The sequence below is a fragment of the Falco rusticolus genome, chromosome 1, assembly GCF_015220075.1.
Source record: "Falco rusticolus isolate bFalRus1 chromosome 1, bFalRus1.pri, whole genome shotgun sequence".
NCBI lineage: Eukaryota > Metazoa > Chordata > Aves > Falconiformes > Falconidae > Falco > Falco rusticolus.
The window spans coordinates 69,817,053-69,844,481 of NC_051187.1; the positions used below are offsets into that span (position 1 = coordinate 69,817,053).

The 27,429-nt window shown below is 43.9% G+C and overlaps 1 protein-coding gene across 1 annotated transcript in view; it reads left to right on the forward strand.

Moving 5' to 3' along the window:
- The first annotated feature begins 4,256 nt into the window (after positions 1–4,256).
- CORIN (corin, serine peptidase) overlaps positions 4,257–27,429 on the forward strand; it is a 146,485-nt gene continuing 123,312 nt past the window's right edge. The window contains exons 1-2 of the mRNA XM_037393916.1: positions 4,257–4,331; positions 21,989–22,133. Of these exons, the coding sequence (XP_037249813.1) occupies positions 4,257–4,331; positions 21,989–22,133 (220 nt within the window). The remainder of the gene's footprint in view (positions 4,332–21,988; positions 22,134–27,429) is intronic.

Here is a 27,429-nt window from a genome sequence, read left to right on the forward strand (position 1 = left end):
AGTCTGCAATTTAATAAATCACTGGGTTTTACTTGTTTTTTAAATTCTTTTGGCAGTTAACTTTTTGCCTTTTTTTTTTTTTTTTGTTTGAGCTGCGTGTTGCAAGCATGATGCTTTGAAGCAAAAGGTACAGGTAAAATCATCTGTTATTCAGTACAAATGAAAGACGGTAGAAAGGAAATAGTGAACTGAAGGTGGGGGAGTGTTAATAATTTAAATGGAATGCATTGTTACATAATGTAAAAGCAAATACTTTGCATGCTAGCAGTTTACTGAAAAATGCATATTGGTAAGTAAACGTTAAAAACGAATGTTATAATCTGACCTGCTTTTGAAGGGAGATTAGAGAGAGAAAAGCTTGATGATGAGGATGCTTAGCACGCAGAGTATTTAGCTATGTGTAAAATGAAAAAACCTGTGGGGGGCTTTTCCTCATTCTGAATGCATTCTGATGAGCGTTCATCTTTCCGCAGAACCAAGGCTTACAAGCTGTCAATGTATTTTGGATTGGAACCTCCTTGGACAAGTTTGTTCCCTGTAACACTAACAAAGCCATTGTGTGTGTTAATTTAATGTAACAATCAAGTCAGACAATAAACACATCAAAAACAACTTGAAAAATTGTTCTCAAGGACTGTTGTAGTAAAGCAGCAAACTTCTGGATATGACAGCTGACGTACTGCAGTGGAAGTTTTAGGCATATTTTTTGTTACCTTCTCTGGCAGTAATAGCTCTTACGGCTCCGATTGTTGCTGGGGTGACATAATCATGTTCCTTCATGTTACTGCTCTGACAAAATTGCAAGAATGGGTTGGAGAAGTAGATCAAGATGAAACAAATTGGGAAGAACTTAGATTATTTTTTTTTGCTTCATATGGGAAAATACAATTTATTTATTAGACATTTGTTATGACCTTCACTACTAGAGAAGGAAATGTTACTACGCAGATAGCACCAAAACTTGTTCATAAACAAGTTTCTTGTGCTTGATTGTGGCTTTAAAGCACTGAACTCCTGAGTTTATAATCTCAGTAGTTCTGGCTCCAAAGCATACCTGCTATATGCCAGCTTTTCTGAGGGTGATGAGTTGGGTTAGATCTTGGGCTAGAGCACAGAGACGCTTGGTCTGAGCATGTTCCTGTGCTAGGCAGTGGAAGCTTGATGAGCGTGGTAGCTGCTCCCTGGTGCGTGCATTAGCGTGGGGTGTTCTCGCGTGGGCAGTCCGTGGGCAGCCCTGTCCTGAGTTTCATTTAGTTCAGATACCCCTTTTTCTGCTTTGATTTCATCCCATTACCAGTCGTTAGCTATGGGTATTTAAGTTGCTCCCTTTTCTTGCTTCATGAATGTAAATTGTTATTTATGTCTGACCTTGTCATTCAATTAAATCAATCACTGAAGAATTATAAAATGAAGATACTGTAGTGGTCTGTATTTACTAGGAAGGGAAATGCAAGGTAAAATTAGAGAAAAAACAAATGAAGTCACATAGTTACAAAATAATGAGACATGCTTGCTTCTTTCCACTAATCGTTACATGTTAATGAATTCTTTGGACTGCATTACAAGGTTTATGTGCCATGCTGCCAGAAAACAAGCTTCTGGTATGGATGTTGTATCAATATGAGCTCTGTGATATATTAAAGTCAGTCATAAGGTAGGCTAAGTGGTGGATGTCTAGAAATAAGTCATACTCTGAGGGAACTGTGGCTTAATTCAACCAAGTAGTATTTAATCTAAATAATTGTTTCTCATGCGGCGATTTCCATGAAATCGCCAACAAAAACAGAACTGGGCTTAGGCTTTCTCTGTGTGCTGTACACTGCGGGTGAACCTTGTAGTTGTGAAACTGCTATTTGAATGGCTCCTCCACCTGAGGAAATTAGTATGAGATTAGGAGTCCAGATTGGTTTGGGGATTGGAATTCACAGTTCTACTGCTGGAGAGAAGACATTCTCCATCCAAGGCCAAGCTGGCTTTGCAGTCTGAGCCATGTACTGCACCTCTTGGATTTCAGTTCTTGGTTGTTCTTACTGTAATTTTTTGTCAGGGCTAACTAATCTGTGTAAAATACTGTAATAAGTGATGAATTATAGTTTGGTTCCTCTGTATCAGCACTACAGCATGAAATATCTGACCACTACTACAAAATACAGACCACTACAGTATCTTCATTTTATAATTCTTTAGTGATTGATTTAATTGAATGACAAGGTCAGACATAAATAAAAATTTACATTCATGAAGCAAGAAAAGGGAGCAACTTAAATACCCATAGCTAACGACTGGTAATGGGATGAAATCAAAGCAGAAGAGGGGTATCTGAACTAAATGAAACGGTTTACATTAAGCAGTTTGAAGATTTTTGCATAAATGCTCTTGCTTTGGTCTCTTTCCATGCTTTTCCTATTATTTGTGCAATTGTTTTAAAAACAAAACCAGTTTTTCTCCAGAGGGGACTTTGCTTTGTTGGGTGAAAAAAATGCAGGACTGAATTACCATGGGCGGGAGTTACATATGATAGCCCTCCAAACGCAGAGTGCTCAGTCTCTGCCCCATTGCAGTAAATCCAGAAGCCTAAATCCAGAAGTATGGAAATAAAGATAGCTGGAAGAGAAGCTGGAAAGAAGCTAGGAAGAAGTGTTTATCATAGACATACATAAAGAAAGGCTCTAGATGAGGGGTATCATCCTTACTGATATAGTCGAAAGTGGTGACCAGGGATAGAAGCCATATTCATGTTGAGGGGGTGGTTCACATTTTTCGGGTGTTTTCTGACTCGCATTTTGAATGACAGCATTTCAGAAGCACTGAACCATGCACAGTAAGAACTGGAAGCCTCTCTCTTTTACAGATACCCAGCCGTGGTGGCAGTGACAGCTCTCTGGAAGGGTACTGAGCTGCTTCTTTTGTGGTAGCGCCCGATTCTGCTTTTTGTCCCGTTGGCTATGTTATTCCTGGGTGGCGTGTGTGCTCCGTTATGTACTCAGCCCTGGGCTTCAGGCAGCCTGGACACCTTCGGATGCGGATGCAGGGAACAGGGGACAAATACATCGACATGCAAGTCTTAAAAGCCTCATGGGGGTGGGGCACTTGCTCTGCCTTTCGCAGTTTCAGGCGGCACTTGTCTCTTGGCGTCAGAGCTTTGCTTCAGGATGCTTGTAACATCACAGAGACAAACGCAGAGCTCTCAGGTCGCTGGGGTCGGTCACGGCCGGGACGGGCGGGGGGACGGATCCTTCCGCTGTCCCCCGCAGCGCTTCCCCGCACGGGAGGGATGGGGCACGACAGGGTTGCCACCGGGGGGCCGGGGCCTCCCTGCGGGGAAGGAGCTGCAGAAACCTGTCGCCGGCTCCGGGCGAGCTTCCTCCCGCCGGAGCTCCTTCCCCTCCGCTTCTGCCGTGCCGGCGGCAGCGCCCGGCGCCCTGTCAGCCCCTCTCTGGAGACCGGGAGGACGGGGCGGGGCGGGGGCGAGCCACCGTGCCACGGAGGAAAGCCTTGCGGCCCCTGTGGGCTCGAAACTTCCCATCCCGGGGGTGGAACGAAAGCCTTTGCGCGACCGCGACGTAAAATAAAGAGCATCCCGAAGGCAGGCGCGTCCTCCGGCGCCCGAGAGCCGCGGACGGACTGACCCGGCAGCCCGGCCCGGGCTCGCCATCCCCCGCCGCGAACTCCGTGCCCCGAACTGGGCGGGCCGGGAGCGCCGGAGGGTCCGTGCGCGGGGCTGTCCCCGCACCGCCCCGGCCGCCAGCGCGCACCCGGCAGCCCGCAGCCCCCCCGGCCACTCGCCCCCGGCAGAGCCCCAGCGAGCCAAGGTGAGGGGTGCGAGGGGCGAGCTCCGCGGGTTTCTGCCCCGCGCATCGCCCCTGGCTCGGGCTCGTCTTGCTACCTGAAGCGCGGCGTGACGAGACGTCCTTTATCTGGAGGCCGGGCGGGGGGGCAAAGGCTGTGCCCACCTCATCCGCCCCCCCCCGGGGATGGCTTTAGGGCGAAATGAGCAAGTGGGCTGTCTCTCAGCTTGTCCCCAAGGGGTAGAGCCTTGTGTGCAAAAGGGGTGGGGATGTGGCGGCCTTCTCGCCGAGGTTTATTATTATTGGGTGGAGGAGGGGGGAGGGGGAGTCTGCCGAGCAGACAAAATGCGGAGCCCCTCCGCCCCGCAAGTGTGTACGTGCGGGAGGCGGGCGGCCGCGGCTTGTCAGGGACCGAGATAGAGAAGGGGGGGGCGGCCGAAGTGGAGAGGGTTCAGCCGCAGCCGGAGCATGCTCTCCATGCAACAGTTCCCTGCCCTGCCCGCGGAGGAGGAGCGCTACCGGCAGGTCCGCTCCGCCAACCGGGTAAGGCGAGCCCGAGGGCGCTCCCCTCCGCGCGTGGGGCCGCCCGGGGACCGCGGGGACGGGGGCTTGCGCGGGCGGCTGGCTGCGGCGCTCGGCGACCCCCGGGCTGCGGGCGGGGGGCAGCGCGCTCAGGGGCACCGGCCGCCGGGGGTGGCGGACGGGAGGAGGGGACGCGGCCGCCGGCAGCCCCCGTGCGCTGCGCACAGCCTGCGCGGGGCGGAGCGGGCAGGGGGAGCGGGTCGCGGGCAGGGTCGGTGCCGTGTCCCCGGGAGGCCGCGGCGGAGCTGTCCCCGGGCGCTCCCGCGTCGGAACTTAGGCGGCTGTGCGTGTAGGTGAGTCGCAGTGACAACCGGTCGTCGGTAGCGTTTCACGAAGGGCTTAGCGGCGCCCTCCCCCCGGCCCTCTCCCGAAGTCAGCGAGGAAGATCACCGGGGCTGATGTGCCCGTTAGTGGCCGTGGCGCTGGAAGGGGCGGGGAGGAGTCGCGCCGAGCCCGACGGCAGCAGGTCCGGCCGGGATGTGCCCAGAGCAAAGTTTGGACCTGGGCTCTGGCCCGACGGCCGCGGCAGCCCCGCTGGGGCCGGGGTCCCGGGGAGCCGGCGCACCGTGCCCTCGCCCCCGGCGCCGTAGTGCCACCCGGACCAGCGAGCGGGGCGCCGTAGTGCCACCCGGACCAGCGAGCGGGGGCAGGGTTTACCCTCGCGTCGGATGCACCCCGAGGCCGGGTGGGGGGCCTCCTTCCCCTTCCTCCGCCCCTGCCCCAACGCCCTCCCACGGCTGTCCGGCGGGATGGTACCGCTGGCCGCCACCACCGACGGGAGGTGATCATCTCGTGGAGGGTCCCAGAGGCGGGCAGCGAATCCTTGCAGGGAGAAACAGCAGCCTGGGTGGCAGCAAGTGTCAGAGGCGATAGCGCGGGTGTTCGCAGTCTCCCAGCGCACCCCCTGGGAGGAGCGGGGCGGGGGGCGGAGGAGAATCCTTTGCCTGCCCTTATGGGAGGGGGGCTGATGCCTTAGTGCGAACCCGCAGGGTCACCCCCCCCGTCCGCCCTTCCCTCCCCTAGCCGGGGAGCAGGTGTCTCCCCGGAGCGGGTGGCGCTGTCGGCGGGGGAGGCGCGGCGGGGGCCGCAGGTGAGCAGCGGGGCCGGGCTCAGCCCGGCGGGCAGCGCTCCCGGTGGCGGTGGGAGCCCCGCGGCGAGCGAGCGGGAGCGCCCCCCGGGAGGGCCGGCTCCGGTCCCCGCCGGGGTGCTGAGCCTGATGCCGTAGCGCTTGAAGAGGGGGCGCGGGGCTCCCCGCGCTGTCGCACCGATCCGTACGCGGCCGCAATGGCGCACGCAGCAGCGGGTTTCACAAGTTTGTAAGTACAGCAGTATACTTCAGTAGTATCGTTGCTGCACTTGTCTTAAAATGCAGGATCATTGGATGCATTTCGTGGCAGAGGATTAATTAATTAACCTTTATTTTAAATTATTAGCAGCCTGGCAGAGATGGCAAAACTCTTAAGTGAAATCAAATATCTAGAGCTTTTAATGCATTCATGGGGTCCCTTGGGAAGGTTTAGCTTTCAGCAGTAAAAGATATGGGAATGGACTTTTCCATATGGCCACATAGACCGTTTCTGTGTTCCTCAAAGTCAGCAGGACTAAACTGTAATCCGCTAGCTTTGTTTTTGTAATGGATGCCCTAGTTGGACATCTATTATAAGCTTCTCAGGTACTGCGACACAGACCGCATTGCATTAGTATACCACTGAGGCAATCCAAACAACTATAAAGGAACAATACCGCGAAATATAGAACCGCTATGCTTGTGTGTCTTCATAAAAACCGGTGACATCTGAGTGTCTTGGACGTCAAGGTTCGGTAGGAAGCTGGGGGCTCCTCCAGGGGACAGGGGAATCCCAAACAATGTCCAAAGCTCCTTGAGAAAGGAAATGCTCACGACCTTTTTTCCCTCCTCCATCTGCCATTTATAGGGTACCCCAACAGCTGGGTTCTTCTGCCCATGGGGAAGCTCGGCTTTTCAACCTCACATGTAATTGTCACTCAGCACACATTTTTTAAGGAAGCCACCAGTACTCATTTTCTTGAGAAGGCTCTCGGGGCAGTGAGCCAGGCAGCATAGCTCACTCACCCAGACTAGAGGAATCTACTTGCGCCCTATTAGTATCTTATGGGACCATCAGGACAAAACATTGTTTTTCCTCAGTCTTTTGGAGCTGGGACTATAAAATACTGAAGAAAGCATTCCCTTCCTTCCCAGAAATCTTTGCTGGCACTCAACTGTGTGCTTGTGGTAGATAACTTGAGTGTGCAGTGAATCAAAAGTACAAGATGCTTTGAAACATGTCATGATTGGAGGTGTTCTATAAAATGTGCAATGCACACAGGGAAGTTTAATATATCTGTATTATTGTTTAACTGTTAATTGTGTATTAGATGATGTCTGCAGATGGAAATGAAAGCCAGGACTGTTAACAGTGCCAGTAATTATTTTAAAATGCGGGCTGACTTGAATGTAGGAGGTTTGGGGGTTTGGGGTTGTTTTTTGGGATTGTTGGTTGGGGTTTTTTTTATTTGCTAAGCTCATACACAGGTTTAGGTCTTAGCACTCCACTCCCTCAAGGAACATTACTGTCCTGCTGTTATACTAAGTCCATGTATGGCCAGATGCATAATTTCTTGTCATTACTTGCATGGCCAAGTGAGGATTGCATGCAAAGGCTGAGGTGGATAAACACCCAGACAGAAATCTCATTTACAAGGGGAACAGTCCTTCCAGGAGAAGGCAGAATATGCAAGGGAATGTTGGGATGGTTACACCCAGCAAAGAAAGCCAGCAGCTCCTGCTCATCACTACTCAACTGCTCTAACAAATTATGAACTCTGAATAAATCCTTTGCACACAAGGGGGAAGACAGTGCTTCCATCGGTGTGGCCTACTGGCTGTTGGGGCTGCGTGAGGCTCTGCCACACTGAGGTCCAGCAGATTCAGGCCACCCCAGTACATCAGGCACAATATAAGCACTACAGACACTCCCTTAAGAGATGGGAGCTGTGGCTTTGACCCCACCTGGACCAGGAGGCTGTGGATACCAGGTCATCTGCTTTCAGGCTGAACAGCAAGCTCGCTCTGTGACGCAGTTACACACAATGGCACTATTTCGTGGTGTGCCCAGGTTTTAAAAGATGGCGGCTGCCACCACATTGTGTAGGAAGAGTCAAATCCTGTCGGCGTGTTAGGTATCCTCAGCAAATACTTCCAGGCCAGATGAACGCCTTGTTTCTGAATGCCAGCCCGGGTCTGGCAGGGGTGGGTGTCAGGCCACTTGCAGCAGGGCAGTTCTAGGCCCTTCCCAGTGTGGCAGCCAGACACCTCCTGATTTTTAAATGCCTTCAGGATGAAATAGTTAAGCAGCAGGGCTTGGGGGGGGGGGGGCAGTCTGGCTGCAGTTTGAAATACTGATGTTTCTACTCTGCTCAGTTTCTTTCCCTGTCAAAATGAAACAGACCTCGTAAGTGGCAGGCTGGGTAAGCACAGCTTTCCAGCACCCAGGGAGAAATGTGGGTGATAAACTTTTGTGAAGTGACGGATTTTCACAGCAGGACAAGGAAAGCTTAAATCCTCCTTGGAAAGGTCTTCACACACAGAACCTCTGAAGACAGTGGCCGGACAGGCTCCAGCTTGACTACCCTCATTGCTTCTGTATTTTTAATCCTAGTGACCCTTCCACAGCCAATTTTCGTCCTGTGAAGGTGTGTGGTTTGGTCTGGAACTGTCCTGCGCCGCAATCTGGGTGCCAGGGCATGGAAGTCCCTCTCCACCTGCTGGGATCCGTACCTGGGGGGTTAGTGTATGTGTGAGGTGGGCCCTCGCTTCCTGAGACTATATGAGGAAAAATGGGGGGGGGGGGGGGGGGGTGGGAAGGAAGAGCGGCAGGGCCTCGCCTAGGTGGCCGCCCCCGCGACTCACGCCGCAGCCCCGTGCCCGCCGCCTGCCCGCTCTCCGCGGAGGCGAGGCGCGGGGCGGGCTCCGAGCGGGCGGCCCGGCCTGCCCCCGCCACAGCCGCGCTGCCCGGCGCCGCAGAGGGCCGGGAGGGGCAGGTTCGCCGGTGCCGTTCCCGGCCCGCAGCCCCGCGACAGAAGAACATGATGCCGGTCGCATCCCTTCCCGCTGTCCCCCGCCCCTCTATAAATAACTCTTGCGGGGCTGACCCGTCAGATTCCCTCGGCAGCGCGGATCCCCTGACCCGGGCCGCCTGCCGTGGAAAGTCTGAATGCAGAAAATACCGCAGTAAAAATAGCGCGGCCGGGTAGCCCCGCCGGCCGGTCCTAGCGCCGGGGCCCGGCGGCTCTGGGCACTCCACCGGCCCCGGCGTTGCCCCCTGCCCGCGGCCCTGGCGCCGGCTGGCGGCGCCTCACGCCCCGGCCCAGGCGCAGGCGGAGCCGGGCTGCGCCCCTCGGCGGTGCGCGGACGAGGCCCTCCCGCCCCGCCCCCCCTGCGCCCCCCCTGCGCCCCCCCTGCGCCCCCCCTGCGCCCCCCCTGCGCCCCCCCTGCGCCCCCCCTGCGGCCCGGTGCCGGCGCGCCCCCGCCGCCCAGCCGTGCGTTCCGCTCTCCTGTTTTAACCATCAGGTGGAAGCACAGCTCGTTTCTGCTGCTCAGCTGCGGAACAGGTAGCTCCCTTCCAAGCGGCGTTTTTCATTTCGGCTTGCCTTTTAAATCAGCGAACATGAAAGAAATGGGGATAATGGTTTAGTATCCTAAATATAAAAATAATAACGAGACAACAAGTGAGCAAGAGCTTGCCCTTTCAAGCAAGAGATGGGAATCTTGCTACCTCTGAAGTCTGAATTAGATGTCATTCCATGCCTACCTTGGGCAGAAGACTGCTCCCCTGAAGGGATAGTTTCTCCTCACCTGTGCTTGCAAGCCGCTGTAATTTGAAGCAGTGCTTGTAATCATCTGTGTGTGCATATGCTGCTATTTCAGGTTGTTTCACCTGCAAAATCTGAATATCTGGAGGTCAAAGCCAGCGGCAGATACCAGACAGCGTTGTCTGGTGGCTGCTGTGACTCCCGGCGCATCCATGTTGCAGTTCCTGGCTCCCAGTGCCGCTGGAGCATGGCCCGCACTGGGGGCTGGGGTGGTGGGGTGGCCTGGGCTGGTAGCCAGGCCCCTGCATGGCTGCCTGCTCACCCCTTCCATCCTGTGGCACCGGGGCAAAATGGGAAGAATAAGACTGGGAAAGCTTGTGGGTTGAGGTAAAGGCGGGGAGATCACTCACTGATCACTGTTGTGGGCAAACCAGACTCGACTGGAGGAAACGCTTTATTACTGATTAATCTATATATTTATTTACTGATTCAGGTATCATGAAACAAAAGCAAAAAAAAAGAAGCAAGCATTAAAACACTTGGGGAAAACACCTCTCCTCGCCCATTCCCAGGCTCAGCCTCACTCCAGACTCCTCTGCCCTTGTTATCCCCACATGTGGCACTCCATCCCTTCAGCGAGGCAACCAGCAGCAGAGAAGGGCATCTCTGCTGCTCCTTCCTTCTCACTCCTCCTCTGCTCTGCCGTGGATCCTGCATGGGCTGCAGTCCTTTGGGGAGTATCTGCTCTGCCACAGAGCACCTGCTTCTCCTCCTTGGTATTTGTGCTGCCGTTTCTCACTCTTTTCCCATGGGTAGAGACCCATGTGGTTTTTACCCTTTCTTAAATATGTTTTCACAGAGGTACCACCAACTCGGCTGATGGGCTCAGCAGTGTCCTTTGGTGTGGAGCCAGCTGGAACTGGCCACATCCAGCATGGGACAGCCCCTGATCTCTTCTCATGGAGGCCACCCCTGCAGTGCCCCCACTGCCAGCAAGCTTGCCACCAACACCCAGTACAGATGCCCGTGTAACCAGGGGCAGAATTATTTAGAAGCCACCTCATTACAGCCTCAGCTTGGGAAAGCATGTTTGCTCACAACTGACCGAAGTGGCAGTGTTACCTCTGTGGTTGTCTGCTTCCCTGTCCCTCTTCCCTGATCCCCAAATCAGGAAGGGATGAAATGAATCCAGTCATCCTTCAGTTCCTTTTCACCGCCTTCGTCATTAGAGTGGAACCTCTGCAGCGTCTGCTTCTTTGGGTGCCACACAGTTTATAATTCTCTATTTTTGTCAGTAGTATTGCCAGCAACAGTTAGTTTTTAGTGTGTAGCCCTGAGAAAGTGAAAAGAGGCTGAAAATCAGATACCATCAGAGCTGCTTTGGAATGGTGAAGTTTATGCTTTGATGATTCAAACCCTGCCCTCGTTTCAAAGCATGTTTCCCATAACAGTATGCTTCTGTGGGACCCCAGCCTTTGCATGCGTGTTATATTAATACATACTGCTTTTTTTTTTTTTTTTTTTTTTTTTTTTTTCCAGAGACTACACAGAAATTAAGACAGTTTAAAAAACTTTTACTGATAGAATCATCCGTGGGGGACAAATCCTGTAAACCTGTGGGAAAAAAGACTGTCAGGTTGCATCCTTGCAGGTGCTTTTCCTGGATCCTGAGGCTCACTTTTTCTTGAAAAAGCAGCATTTTCTATATTGAACATTTAAGTCATCTTCACCCAGACCTTAAGGGAAAGGAATTGAAGGTAGACATGAGTTTCCTTCTTTGGGACAGCATCAGACTACAACTATTACAACTCACGTGTTGTAGTTCAGAGAGAGTTCAAGGTCAGTGCTGAGTGGATGGTGCTCATGCTTTGGGACTGGCTGGTCAGTGATTGTCAAATCTTCTCCAGACCTGTGATACTCAGTTCTGCCATACACGGAACCTAGTCTTTTAAAAAGTAATGTGTTAGAATCTTCCACGTCTGATCTGTTTGATACCAGAGAGATTTAACGTCACAGTGATTTAACAGTAATAGTAATTGCCCAGAGCAATTGCCATTGCTCGTCACCTCAGAGAGCTTCTAGTTTCAAAATAGCCTGAACTGTCACTTGGGCGTTCCTGAAAGTTACTTGAGAGCATCTCAGACTCAGGAAGCATTTCCTAGGAAAAGAGGCTCTCTTTTTTCCCCCTTACTGCCTCTGAACGAAGCAGTAAGAAATCACGTGCTCTTTGCGTTGTTCATCTCATTAGATTTCAGAAAGCAGTTAAGGGCATTCTCTTGGAAATAAAACCACTGGTAGCACCGAGGAGATTTCCATCCCAGGTCTCTTAGACCTGAAGCTCTGCATTCATGTAATAATACAGCGTATGTCTCTATTATAGTTATGTCTGCTCTGGTCTTCCATTGTGACACAGAGATTTCTTCCATTGCTCCTGCCTTCAGTGTCAAATCTTTTTCTAGGCAGATTATTTTCTCTATGTTAAAATTATTCCAGAACCAGTGGAACCTGGAGATTATAGAAGCAGAACATACTGCAGTTGTTAGGCTGTCCCCAACTTCCTGCATTTTCTCATCTTCAGAAATAAAAGGAGATGGCTGAACCCACCTTGCTTTAACAGCCTGTGCATTTTTGCCATCACACAGCGTTGAGGGACAGATGTTGCTGAGAGAGAGCTTGTTGTTTGAAAGATGCTAGTTCTGCACACATACAAATATTGTCTGAGTGAATAATATATCTGAAAGAGTATCAGGAACTGTAGAGTAAGCAGCTATCTTTCCCCCCCCTTTGTTAATTTTTTTTTTCTCCTTGGTATTTGATTTGTAGCAACCATGTAACAAAAGAATTAAGTAGCAAATGTCTTTTTTAAGCTTGGGTTTGTCCCTGCTCAGCCATTTCAAAGGTGTAAGTTTAAATAATTTGTAGTGCATGTAGACAAGGTTGGAAAGGAATCTGAAATGATGATTGAATATAAGTTACTAACAATTCTCTTTCTCCCTATAACGTTGGAGTATGTGGAATAGTGTTGATAGTGGTCTGGAAGGCCTAAGAACCCAGATGGTTTCCGTTTACTTTTTCCTCATCACAGATAGGATTATTGTGTGACTCCTGGAGATTTCCAAAGAAAATGTGAATGGGAGGAAAGCTGACATCTGTTCTAGGGATGACAATTAAATTAAATAGTCGTAGCTATAAATACAGTGGATTTTTTCCTTCTTTTACAGAATATTTCACCAGATTGCTATTGTTTCAGTGACTTAGATGGAAGTTTTTATCCCACAAATCCTTCTGTGATCAATAAAGCTTTGATCCTATATCAGAGTCATAGTCAAATGCATACACCAATGTAAGTGCCTTGTTAACCCTCTTAATCTTGAGTTTTCTGTATCAGTTTATTGCTTCATAACTTCAACAATAATGAATGGGTTTAATCTCTAGTCAACTCTTCAGTTATTTCTGTCAAGATGTCCTGGTAGTTTCAAAAAATATCCTTCTCCTTCTCTGTTTTCTGCTACTGAAACAAAATGGTCAAAGATGGCACATTTCTGAACAATGTGGTATCCTGCTGAAACATGAATGAGTGACCTCTAAATTTTATAGGTAGTAGGTTATTGACCTGTGTAAGTCTATTTTCATCTTTGGGAAGAGGACAAATAAATATCCAGCTATGCTGAACAGATGAAGCTTTGCTTTGACTCTAAACCACGACCTTTCCTTTGATTAACATTGCTACTGCTCTTATCCTTGGTCCAAGGGTTAGTATCTTTTTATTCACAAATCAGAAAAAAGTCAGTAGTGTAAAGCTAACATTACACATTCAAATCCAAAATTTTAATGTCTTCTAGGCAGACATTTGTACTGTAAGAGTAATCTATACATTTTGGAGAAAAATGAATAAGAAATACAGGAGACACAAGGAGACAAATGCTTCTAAGAAGATTACTGCCATTTATTTCGCTTACATTTCAGTTTAGCATCCAATTCATGTCATTGAAAGCTTCTGATTTTAGATAGGTTAATTGTATAATCAGTATTGTGCATGGCACATTTATGATGCACTGGTCACCTTCAAGTTCAGAAGGCTAAGCCTACTGATCAGGCATTAATAGGAAAAAAAAAAAAAGGTATGTCCAGTTATGAGGTGTAGTTGCCTTGTGTGGAATGGGGCTTCTGGTGGGATTTCTGCACAGGTGGTGATTGATACACTGAACAGGAACCACAAAGCAGGCAGGATATCTTTTTGTCCCTTCTATTTTTCCAGGTTGGAAAACTGATCTTAGGAGAAGGTTTTCCTCCACCCCCTCAAAATGTTTTTTCAGAATCTGTTTATTTTCACAAATTAGTCCACTAAGACTTTTTTTTATGGTTTCCAATTTTGCTTTCTGGTGCTAATGGCTCTTTTGCAGGCATCCACTTATTGAATTCCCAGCAAAGCAGGAGCCTGAAGGTAGTGCTGTGTTACTCCCCTGCCTGCTGAGTTGTGATTCACAGCAATGTATAGCCAGAGACTTGCCATTGCTGCTTTACTTGCTTAGCAAACTTCAATGCAGCAAACATCTGGCTAGCCAGAAAGGCATTAGAGTGGTCTCTGGGTGTGTTTGGAAAAACAGCATGGCACTATTGAATCTTCCATGAGTAATTTTTGCAAGCCCTAGAAAATTACAGAAAACTAGTAACCCCCCAGAGCATAAATTCTGCATTAATTAAAGATTAATTTCCCCAAAACACTTTTCCGGTTCCTGCTGAAGTATGCTGAATGGATGTTCATGTTCTGGTATTGAGAAATATCAGATAATGCTAACGATAGTCTAGTTCTTGAAATCAATGTCTTCCACAGATGCTCTGGTTTTTGAAAACTCTTTTCTGTCTTCCATATGTTTACTTAATCTTGCTCAGCTTATGAGACACGGCAATATCACACATCTTTGCCACCAGCTGTTAGTAATAAAGAAGAGAGAGTTTAAAGAAGTAGTAAGTTTGCCATCAGCTGAACCATTTCTTAATCTGTAAGTTCTTGAAAATTCAACAAAGTTCCATTGCAAATATGGAAAGCATCCATTGTAGTTGCAAGTTTACATCAGTGAAATTATAAGTAATTGTAAATATGTACAATATATAAGTATGTAAACAATTAACATTTATGTTAAAGTGGAATCATTATTCAGCAGCACTTCCTTTGGAAAAGGAGGAGATTCAAACATAATGTTATTGAAAGGGTGACACTACTGTTCTCTAGTAGTGATCAATATCTTCCCCCCCCCCCCCCCCTTTTAATTCAAATTTTGAAGAGTGATCAGTACTGACCCTATATGATGGCTAAATGTTTTGTCTAGTTCTCATTTTAAATGGTGTGGAGAGCAATTATTGGTATGGCACCAGGTACGTGGAATCAATGAAAATCCTTTTTTTTTCTGCTTCCACACCTTTTGATGAGATGTTAAGCATAGATACCTGTAACAGAGAACCAAGGTCAATAGTTTGCTCCTCAGAGCTCCAAATCTCCCAGCCATAGTGCGTATGTCTGAGTGACCAACTTATTTCCACCTCCCTCAAAGCCTTCTGCAAGGGAAGAATGAACTAAGAAAGGGACGGTGCACCAAGCTAGCTCTCTTAACTAAGCATACGCTGTAAGGTAGCGACTTGTTGGACACTGGTAACACCACTGGCAGCACAGCATTATCTGTCATCCCAGATAAAAACAGATCTGGAACTTGGTGTGCTGGTGGCTCTGATAGCTGGTTTTACCTCAGCTAGAAAGTTCAAAGTGGGGGTGGGTTGTGTCTGAGGGGTCTGCAGTCATGCTGTTTGGACAGCACTGTAGGCACACTCCAAAGGAGATCTCACTTGGCAGGCAGCGGTGCAGGCTCTCCAGCACAAAGATAACTGGAACACCGTAGCTGTGTTCGGGTTTTGTCCCAGCAAACTTACCGCTGGCTCTGCCCTAAACTGAGGCTGGGTCAGCATCACAACTGCATTGTCACAGAACTGGGTGAGACGTATCTGAATGTCACCTTGTCTCTTCTGAGCTTCTCCTGTGTATCTCCACAGTTTCTCGGTTCTAAAGTTGTCTCAGTGGCTCAAAAAATGGCTGAAATTATTTTTCAGGAGTGAAGAACTCCAAATTTGTGAGATGGAAATGAAAGGAAGAGTATCACATCGACATTCATGAGTCTGAGTTGGTGACTTCTGGTGATGCCTGGTTTGGATTTTTACTACACTGTGTCTCATGCTGGATTAATAACAGCTTGAAAGGTCACTTCAACAGAAGAAGTGGCTGATGGGTCTCTAGGGTAGTCTGAAAGGCAAAAAATCATCTTACTTTATACACTGTGTCTTCTGCACACAGAAGAAACATCACTGACACAGTTATACTCTACTTACTTTAATTGGAAATGTAAGTCAGGAAAGTTAAATGTTTCAGGTTTCTGTTTCAGCCAAAAGAATCTTGTGGGACATGGCATCTAGCACCAACCAAATATTTCTTTTGGAAAGATGTGCCCAGCTTTATATGACGTTTCCCTTACTGGGCTACTGTGTGTTTCGGATTGGTATGGTGACTCAGTATGTTTATATTTCAGTGCTTAAAACAGGGGTAAATCAGAGTATTTTATTTCATAGATGGGAAAGGAGGTCATCAAAATAAACTTTGAATGAATTATGTCAGCAATTTGTAATTTGGTTCTGAGGATATGGAATTTCCAGGGAGAAGTTACAGGATTACAGTGAACTTGAACTATCAGGAGAACTAGTGTATTTCATTGTGAAAATCACAATTCATGTGATAATAACATGCTTCTTATGTTGGCTGCCTTGCTGTATGAAAAGTGGGGGTTTTTTTGCTCCCCTAAATTGCACTATTTCCTTTCAGAATAATTATGGCACTTTTGTTCTTAAATTCATGTACACTGGAATTTGAGTATTGTATTTGCAGACAAAAGCTGCTTTCGTATCAGTTTCTTATGCTGCCTTGACATTCATTCTTCAGTTGGTCCATTTCAGCTTGGCTTTCTGACTCCTGTAACACTGAAAAGGAAAGATTATGCAAAAGCTTGTTTCCAGTTACTTTTTGCCAGTTCCTGTTTTTAGCATGTGACTTTGCCTGTACATTTGGCGGATTTATCTTGCACTTTCTACTCGTTACAGTGGCTATTAAAGCATGGTGTTACCTTCTTTGGATGATACAGTAGTCAAATAGAAGCGCACTGCTGACTCCCAAATTTTCACGTGAACAGGACAGAACTGATAAAAAATGAAGAACATTTGCAGCTCCTGTTACTGACTCCCAGGTCTTTGAATATTATGAGTCTGTCAAAAGAGGCTGTAAGAATGACTGTGTTTAAAGTTATACACACATATATATATACACGCACATATATGCTGTGGTGTGTTCAAACATTGACACTCCACATGTTCAGTTTTTGCTCTGAACCATGCAAACTGGGAACCATCTTCCCTTACAGGGAAAGGAAAGCTGGAATGGCCGGTGTGACTCCATTAGTCTAGAGCTTTAAGACCCACATCATGAGAGCTGGTAAAACCACAGGAGCACTGATTCAACATTCGAAGAGGAACAATGTCAAGGATACGGAAAGAACTGCAGATAGTTTTCATAATCGAACGTATTTTCCATACATGAACTATTGCTTGGCTGGGTAGCGGATTCCTCCATGGCAGCATGAGGACTTCTACAAGGCTACGTCTTTACTGCCCTCTAATGACATCCTCCCTGCATGTCATGGCATTGTCTTTCCACTTCTTTCCAGCATAAACACGACATACTACTTTGGTGTAGGGTTTGTTCCAAGATATTTTGATGCTTCTGATCCAGCAGTTGTCTTCTGCATTTCTTTATAGAGACTCATCATGCACAGAAGATACTGAGAGTAGGCTGTTAGCCTTAATGATATTTCTTTATTGGGAGAACATCTGTTAGGTTTGTGGTGACAACAGCAGGAGATATTTTTGTAAAGTGCTTATACCATGATTCAGGCTGCTTTATAGACCAGTAACTTATAATTTTTGTGTCTAAAAAGAAAATTGAATGCTACCATAGGCTTTTCACATATAAATCTTAACATAATCTGTCATTTATGTGCTTTAATATGACAGGCATGTTATGGAAATGACACCCATGAGATCAAATTTTCCCCACATCTTGCAGAAGATAAGCTGTGAATTTTGGTCCAATGAATTTTTAGTCTTTCAGTAGTAAGATGAAACTTTTTTTTTTCTATCTTACTTTTTTCTGCCTCTGTGGTTTCAGAAAATCAGCTGTGAGCAGTCTGATCCAGCAGTCCTAGATAAGCCTAGGATTTTTTAAAAATCTGCACTGAAACTAGCTCAGAGTTACTGCATTCTGTCTTTCCTTTATTGCAGTCATTACTGAGAGAATGGCACCCAGGTAAGCACTGGTTAATGGAATTTCATTAGGGGCAGCATTTTGTAGCTGTCAGAATAATTTATCTGATGTATCCTCACTATATTCTTGTTTAATACAAAATCTGATTGTATTGAAAGCAAGTAACTTGTGGCCTTAAAAACCAAACGCTGACATTTCCTAACTACGGTGCGCATGGTATTTAATTCCTAACAGTCTTGATTCAAGTTTTCTAACAACAGTGGTAGGAAGGGAACTTGCACCAGTAATCTTCAAGTACTGAGAATATGTTTTGGTCCAGTGCTGTGCTAAATCTATTTTATGCCAAAATCTCCAGCATTTAGGATCAATTTCTTTCAGTCTGCTCTCAAGGATTCTGCATCTAAGTCTTGCCCTTTCCTTGGAGAGGGAGATAAATGTGTGTCTGTGAGGTACCTTAGTCTTACAGACTCAGAGAATGATTCAGAGTAACTATCGACTACAGAGAGAATTGAGGGAGATGGGTTTGTTGTCTTGGCCACTAACCTGGAAACTTGAGGTGAGACAAATGAATAAGCATGTAGCACCCGTGTTTCCTTCTACAGACCCATTCTTCTGTGAACATTCCATTATTTGTGCATTTAGTCTATTATTTATGCCTGTATTTCATTTTTTATCAGAGTTGTGAGGACAGAGTATGTATGAAGTTTATACAGATACCATTGGCATACTAGAGCATTTAAAACTGGTGCAAATATTCTTTGTGTATTGCAATATTTGGTGGCAAGAGGAAAATAAATAGTATGAGGGAATATTTAAAAAGTAGCTATAATGTACATATGTTTACCTATAGGACACTATTAAATTCTCATTGATGATATAAGAACGATTAGCACTATCTTTAGTTTTATTTCATATTCACAGAAATTGAAGGAAGAAGCTCACGTAGATGTTCAAGTGATGGAAAACTGGCAAAATTAAGTTTGCTGCATCACTGATGATCATTTTAAATAGGTTTAGTGTTTTTCATGAGGTCTTTTCCTGTAGAAGAAAAAAATAACAACATGCTGTTTAGTTGCCTATAAATATTTACTTTGCTATTACACAAAACTAGTAATTCATGGTGTTTAGAGAAGCATGTCTTTCACAATCTGACATTCTTTTCTTGAGCAGTCACTGAAAGCAAATTTGGATACAACAGTCCCTTTTAAAATCCGTGGTAGTAAGTTGTCAGTGCGAAGATTGAGGTTTATTGTTGCTTTCAGGAGTTGAAAAGAAAGAAAATGTTACGAGGCTGTCCTTTAGTATGAACGTTTGCCTAAAGTTCCTAGCGTCCACAGTGTCAACAGACTTTACAAAAAATTTCTCACAGAAACGAAGGAACATAAGAAGTTCACGGTTTTCGTTGGCACGCATTAAACGTTTCTCCTAGGTTAGCTCTGAGGCATCTGTGCAACAGTTGTGGTAACTCTGCTCTCAGTTATACATTTGCTCTTGGAGTGATTAAAACCTCATGTATCTCCAAAATACTCAATATCACCTCCTCCTCCTCACAAGAAGAGTCATAAAAATTGATGATGAATACAGCTTCTGTGTAGTTTCTCAATTCTTTGGGAATATAATTTTGTTGTTTATTGATAACATACATTTTTTATTCCTAAGACAAACTGTTTGTGGAGTCAGGGGTCAATATTTACCTTGTATTACACTGCGTAGAGTTGGGCACTTTTGCCTGGGGTTTGCAAAAAGCGTATCTTGATTGAGAGTCATTCCTTCAGGAAAACGAGATGGGTTTTACATTTGTTTGCCTTGAAGAAACTACGAGTCAGCTCCCCAGTGCCTTAATCACTGGGCTGTGGAGTGATGGTCCTGCTTTCTGTTATGTGGCCCAGCAGAACCATGTTCCTTTTTACAGAATACTGGTACTTCAAGAGATGGTGTGCTCTGATTCAGGAGGAGTCTGTGTTAGGTGATTGTGATGCTCTGCTGAGTTGCAGATCTAACTTTTAACTGCTTTAAGCTGAAGAGGGAATTGAACTCAACAGCACCATTTCCTGCAAGAACACTGTAACCACTGCACTGTTGGAAAGGGCAATTTTATGCCATTTATATATATGTATATATTTTCTTTTGGCTGTGCTTTCAAAAGTAGTTATGGCAGCTGTGTTTTGGGAGATCTGTATTCATAACAGAGCTGTGTTATTCCTTTGTTACCTGCGCTTGGACCTCCCGGGGGGCCTAATACAGGCTGCGTAAACCAAAGTTACAGAATTCAGGGAAGGCTGCCATGAGTAGCTGCTAAACTGCTATATTCCAGCAAAACCAGAAGCAAAATTTCAGGCAGACTTTGAAAATTTTAATATGGAAATGTAGGCAAGTGTGGACTGCAGAAAGTTACATAGTCAAGCAGGGATTTTATAAATGTCACTGTATCTTTATCTGTGCCTGGCTATTTGAGGTGTTACTTACAGGGAAGGCCAGTAATTTAGCTGAAATATCCCAAAATCTTGGATTGCAGCATTTGCAACTTCTGAATAAGCTGTTGATTAAGAAAAACACTTCTGATTAAAAACCAATTAACTCTCTCCAACATTCTTTATATTTCTCTTGTTGAGGGAGATGGTGATGATCAGATTACAGACCTTTGTCAACTCACCCAACCTGTACCTTTTCAATAGACAGAGCTACCACTCTTATTATTCTCACCCTGAGCTGGCTGTTTCACATAACCCCACCATCTTTGACTAACAACTTAACTCCTGCTTGCTGGATAAGCGCAGTAGTAGGATGGTGCTGAGACTGAACCACTGGAATAGGAAGAAGTTTATCAAGTGAGATACCACTAGCACCTCACACCATACTGGTACTTACGCATTTTCAATATTACTTGGTCTTTACTTTGAACAGTGGGAAGTAGCAAAAAAAGTCATATGGGACACTGCACTGGATGGGTCTGAAGGAGGTCAGATAACATGTGATGCTTAGCAGTATCAGAAAAGGTACATAAAACAGCACAAAAGCAGTTTTCTTAATTTCTGCTGTCAGTACAGTGTCTGCAGTGTCTAGTAACCAGGGGTATCAGAAATGAGTGATAATTCTAATGCTATCAGTAAGGGAAGTTTCCTTACAGATAGTCCTTGTGCCATGCTGGAACAAGAGACGTTGCAGAATGACGGAAAATTATGCTCTAAATCCCACTTCTGCCTATAGTTTTCTCAGTCAAGGCAGTAAAAGGGGCAGTGAGATTGCTGTGGTAGAAATCTAGTCTCTGTGCAGCAGTTCCTTAAGAAATAGTTCAGCTTCCATTTGTGCCAGTCAGTCTGGTAATGTGTTCCTCACCGAAGGGAATTTACAGCAGAGCGAGCCAAAGGGATAAGCTGCAGAGACTGGTGTTTATGAGACTAATAATATATATGTTGTAGACCTCAGTTTCTTGAGATTCTTTGGGGAGAGGCTGTCAGGGTAATGGATGCATTTACACGCTTGTGTCCTGTCATGACCAACTTCAATGTGATTGATCTTTCTGAGAAAAAGGATAAACTGTTAGTCATTCTTTGGGAAGAAATTGTCTGGTACTGATAATCTTACCATCCAATTTCACCTTATCGTAGGGAAAATTGTAATTATTTTATTCAATTTTGAATAAAGATGTCTTAACTTTACAACATCATTTTCAATCTTGCTATTAAATATTAATTTGGAATTTTGATTTTGTTTCTGTTTAAAAAGTATAATGTTTCTCCAATATATCAGATGGACTCTTAATGGAGTTATGTTTAAAAAAAAAAAAGAAATACATGTTGAGGCTTTTGAAAGGTTTGAATTTTTTGTACTTTGTGCAGCTAAATTGAATTTGGAAAATTAGTTTTCTCTATTGTTCTATATTCCATTTATGAAACAGAAAACAGTTGCAAACTGTGATAAGTTATAATTTTGTTAAGTACTTAAAAAATGAGACAGCATTATTGTGCATAAGTGGAACAGTCCTTATTGCTTCTATTGTCACTTAAAACAAAGATTATAATAGTTCCATGATGCCTTAATAAAAGAAACTTAAGAACATGGAGCTCTTGAATAATTAGGAATGGATTATTTTTAATTATAATATGAGCTGATTTTAGCCTTATTGCTTAAATTTATTGTGTAGTTAAATTTTTTCAAATCAAATGCCTATCCAACTTCTAGTTCATCAGAAATGTTTAAAAATTTCAGTGAAGCTGTAACTCTGTGGGTATTGGGTGAACTGAACTAAGTTACGGATTACATCAGGCTGTCCACCAGAAAGGAAGTTTACGTACAACTTCTCATTAAGAATCTAAAAGCCATTTATAGCATATATTTAAATCATATAGCTACTCTGTGTAATGGGGATGACTGCTGTTGAAGACTAATTGACACCAGAATGATAAAACTGGGCTCCTTTGTTTTTCAGGTCTTAGGAACAGATGAGGATAATATGGGGGATGGTTGCTCCCAGAAACTGGCTTCTGCCAAGTTCCTTCGACTTTTGCTCCTAATACTGATTCCGTGCATCTGTGCCCTGATCCTTTTGTTGGTGATCCTGCTTACCTTTGTAGGTGAGTGCTAATGGAGTAAATTGACCCTTGTTTAAGTAAGAAGACTAAAACTGAGAATGCATTCTCAAGTGCTAATGTAATTGTGGACATTAAAAATATATCTTAGCCCATCTACCTAACAAACTAATCTACCTAGTGACTTAATAATGTTTGTTGCAGAGAAACAAATATGCTATTTAGATTTATATATTTAAAATGTATTTAAGGTATTGAGGAGGAAACCTTTTCTGAATTTCTCAAAGTAGATTTTTGAGGAGCATGCTACCTTGAGCATGTAGTCATTTTCAGCAGTCATTTTACAAGTACAAAAAGATATTTATGTTAGAACTTCAGATCACTGCCAGTGGAATGGAATATTTATCCCTTTATGTCACACATTGATATGCAAATCTGACTTCTATTTTTAGGTGAGAGTTAATTTATACATAGCCATAAATCTTTCTGAACAGCCTACAAAATATTACTGTTTAACTAAGGAAAAATATGTTATTTTTTTCTAAACATGAAATATGTATTAATACAGAACTCTTATGTTTTGTGGGAAATTGTTCCAGGTACATTGGATGTCAAAATGGCTCAGTCTGTTAACTAACTGTGCCTGTTGCAGATTTAAAAGGTAATATTTTATTACCAAAAATTTTTTTAAAAATCCTTCCCTTTGATATCTTTAGAGAATATCCTAATTTGCTTATATCCTAAATTGCTTCAACTACAACATGAGAAAGACAGTAATGCTAGGTTAAAGCGTTACTTTTTCAGGAAAAAAAAAAAAGTAAAAAAGTTATCTGCTTTCAGTGTTGTGGGTTTCTGGCCTTTTTGCTTCTTTTTTTGCTAATGATAATATTTTCTAGTTGAGCTTCCTTATTAAGAACTTCAGAAGCACATCTGTAACAAGTGGGGTAATGTGTGAGGTATATAGATAGAAATCTGTTTTCCTATTTTAAACCCCCAACTTCTATACACATCATATAATCAAACAGCAAGCACAGGGAGAAACTAAAGATGTTTCAATAGCACCTTCAGCACTGTCAAAATCAAGACAACTTAAATCTGTTTTCTCAATTCAGTCTGTAAAGGATTTACAACAAGACATTGTAGGCCTGTTCTTTTCATTTAGCTTAAGTCAGGGAAGTAAAAAACCCTCAAAGCTAGTGAATGTTATGATTGACAAGTAAGTCTTGGGATGTATCTTTAAACTAAGAACAGTCTGAAGTGGATTAAGATCAAGTAAGTCTGGCAATTAGGAAATATGATGCCATTCAATTTACTTTCCTTATGTTTAGCATTCCATTTGTATCCTTCATATCCTGTGCCCTAGATTTTCATTCTTTGGTGAGAAAGCAGATAAAAAGCAGGTGTATTTACGTCAGCTCCACTCAATCTCCTTCTCTGAGGCATGTATCAACGTAACACTCATTAAAATTTATGAAGTCCACTGGGTAAATGGGACCTGTTCCGATCCTACTTATGTAGCAAAAATCAGGAGTATCTCCTCTTGAGTCAGTGTAATTACTGTAGGGTGAGGAATAAGGCTTGGTGTTATTACCCAAGTCAAAACTGGCAAAGCTCCCTTCAGGATTTTTTGAACTACCATGGTCATAATTTCATATTCTTTCTCAGTTAACAGCTTTCATTTTACATGCATTGATAGGCTAGAAACAAATATATCTGATCACTGGAATTAAATAAACAGATTATGTGGGCATCTCTAAAGTGTGTGTAATATAACGTAGTCTGTTGTGTTTACTGAGAATACACTATATCCAGAATAATAGTTCATTTCATAATTGAATTCTGTTACACTCTAATATTGGTATGATGACTGACAATGTAAGAAATGAGTTGATACTCCTGACTGGCTGACACAAATTATTAGATATAGAGGAAATTCTGTTATTTTTTTCATGAAATGGAGGAGTTAAATTCATGGATGTCGTTATAATATCTTTCGCTGGTGCTTAAAACATAGAGAGCTCCAGTATATTGTTTAGAACCTTATGAACATTTTTTTGATCTGACTTTGGTAACAAACTCATCAGAAAATTAGGCCTTTTATATTTTGCAAGTAAGTATTTTGTTTTGTGTGGTAAATTTGTAGGTAATTATTCTTTTCCTTTTGCAATATTTTTTTAATGAAATGAGGCATATACACATGAAAAAATTTCATGCACCTTAGAACTTTGCTATGCACTTCCCTTACATCTGTTTTGTTGACTGCACATCATTGCAAACTGTCACGCTGAACAAACTGAAAAGTTGGTATGGCTGGAACGCAACAGGTAAAGCAGTACAGTTATATTCTAGTAATAGAGAATATCCTACTTGAGATGTGTCACGGGGCCTATTTTCAGAATATGTCATTAATCAACCTTTCAAAAATTATTTATCATCAAAGTATTCAAGATGCAAAGCCCTTGAAAAAGTTAATTAGAACTGTGTACAAAGAAAGGACAAAGCAGATTATCAGTAGAGATACACATTGTTTTGACTAAAGATAGAAGAGACTTTGATTGTCCATAGAAGAGAACATCAAGCTGAGTTGTTTAGCTTTGATTTCTTTCAATCAAAGAGATTAATTTACATTCTGGCTCTGCATACTCTTCTGTCTCTCACCAGGACTATAGCGTGCTTGTCAACCTGTAGAAGAAAACTTTGTAATGAATGAATGTTGTTTCACCCTAAGCAGAGGCAGTACCAGTTGCTATGAAGGAAGTCTGACCTTTAGACCATGACTATAATAATTTGTTGATTGCCTGTGTTACATCAGAGGTCAGGAGGGCTTAGGAATGCTGCTTCTTTGGACTGTTGAAGACCTAACATGCAAGAACTTGACCATGAAGATCTAACTCAGCAATATAAATTTGAAGGGGGGAGAAAAGGCAAAATTACTGATTTCTTAAAATTTTATCTGACCCCTATAGCCTCCTAATAAGACTGGTCCATAATTTTTTCTGGGGATTATAGTTAGTATCGTACAGTAAATTTTTATCACTTTCCAGGAAAACAAACAGTACCTGAATCCATGGTTTGAATAGCTAGATCTTTCTTTAAAATGGAGGGAGGTTAGATCACCTTCAACTTATGTCAGCATCTGTAGTCTATGTCCCATTTTGCTTACACTGAAAAGAATCCTTAAGTCATGAATAGTACGCAAACATTACAAGGGTGAAAATTAGCATGTTTGTAAGAATGAAAAACCTCTGGCATTTTCATTCTTTTCCTTGCAGACAGGAAGTGTTCTAAACCACTTGAAACACTGTTTTTAAAAACAAGTCCTCCACAGCTGGTGAGCATTATACTAAATCAAAATTTTTTTTGATTGTACCATAATTGCTTACCATTACCAGTTATTTATCTGGGAAAACAAAATGTTTTATACTTACAGTTCCACAAAGGAAAATCAATAATATTTATTTTATAGTGATAAATGCATTCTGTGGTAGATGTCTCATTCCTCTCACTCCTTCACATCAGTATCCTCAACTCATACTTATGTGGTCTTCTACCAGCTCCTCTTAACAGCCATCCAGAACCAGTGCTTTGTCTATTGTTTTCTGTAAAATTCAGAACAAGCCTTGTGATACACATAAAGAACGGATTTTGGGCATATGATCACACTGCAGGACCACATCAAATAGGCCTGCCTTTCAGGCAAACAGCATACCCTCTTATCTATGCACAATGTTAGGCATTCATGCATTTTGCAAAGTGTTATTTTAAGAATCTGTTAGTCTGCCAACACCGGTGGGAATGAGGATTACAATTTAAGTCTCTAAGATGCACTGTTGACTATGGATATGTGAGTATTTGAGGTTTCGGTTCTCTTACCATCCTTGCATTATCAGCATGCAGTGTTTATATTTTGGCTCTGACATGTATTTTGAAATTAATTTTGGTTCTAAGTGTTATGTGATGTGTTGTATTTAGCATTTTCACCTTACTTGCCTTAAAAACAAAGTTCTCCCCAATAGTTGCATTTTTATTATCCTTGTATAAGTATGAACCAGCCTGGGCAGTTCTCAAATCATTCTGTCTGGAAAATCTGTAGCAAGATTCTGTCCACCTGAGAGATGCTGTCAATGTTTTTGCATATCACTGGTTGAACAATTATTATTACTATTGTATTATCTGTGAGACCTGTATTCTCCATTCCCTTCCCCTCCTGAGAACACAGGAGGAGCTGTGTCTCCTTCACAGAATAAACATCAGGAAAAGTACATCACAGTAAAATTGCTTTGTGGCTGTTGGATCTTCCGCTTTCTTAAGATGACATGCACGTGCCAACATTTCTGTATCAATTTGGGAGCCCAACTGTATTGGAACTTTTTGCCGCACAGAAGAAGTTAAAGCTGTAGTGCGTTATACTCTAGAGTAAAAGGATCTTTCTCTCTGAACCATTTGGAGATGCTGGTAGTTCTGCAAGTGATGTTGAGCCTTGAGGCGTATGCCATGTCCTCAAAATCTAAACTGACTAGCAGCGTGGGGATCTAAAAGTTGTAATTGTGAAAACAACATGAAACATAAACAATTCCATTGTTAATCAATGGCAGTATTTGCTGTAAGACAGGTGCTCAAATTTAGGAGTTTAACACTAACATATAAATAAACCACTTGGTCTTGGGAATTTTTCCGATGGAAGATGGTAATCATCAGGTAAACGATCTGCCAGTTCTTTAATTTGATCTTGCCAAAACAGCTACGTTACAGCAAATGTCCAGAGTGTATCCCAAAGCAGCCTGTGTTTCACCCATCTATAAGAACTAATTTAGTCTAGCAAGCCTTCTTTACTAATACACCTGGGATGTTGGGGGGGGGGGGAGCGAGGCGGGGGGGGGGGGGGGGGGGCCGGGAAAGATGTGGTGAATACAGCTCCAGGTCAGGATGTCTGCTGTGAGACATCACTGAGTTTGACGAGGAATTGTTTTTGTGATCTAGAGAATAACAATGAAAGCCTGGCAGTCCACCCAGCACATATGGGCAGAAGGTCAGAGTGACTGAGGGATGGATTCGGGTGTAGCATGATTCTATCAACATGATTCCCAAGGAGCCCATGGTGCTTTTATTCATTAGCCAATGCAAAGTGAGTGTTTAACGCAGGCACTGAGTTCAGGATTTGTTTCTGAATTGTGATAAAGCCATTATGTGTATGTTACATTTAATTTCTATAGGCTAAGAAAAGCTTTAGAAATAAAAATTTCTAGTTACATGACACATCGTGCTCAAGAGACAGGAAAAAAGAAAGACAATAGTTAAGATTTTTTTATTAGACCACAGTGTTTGACTGTAACTGGGAACT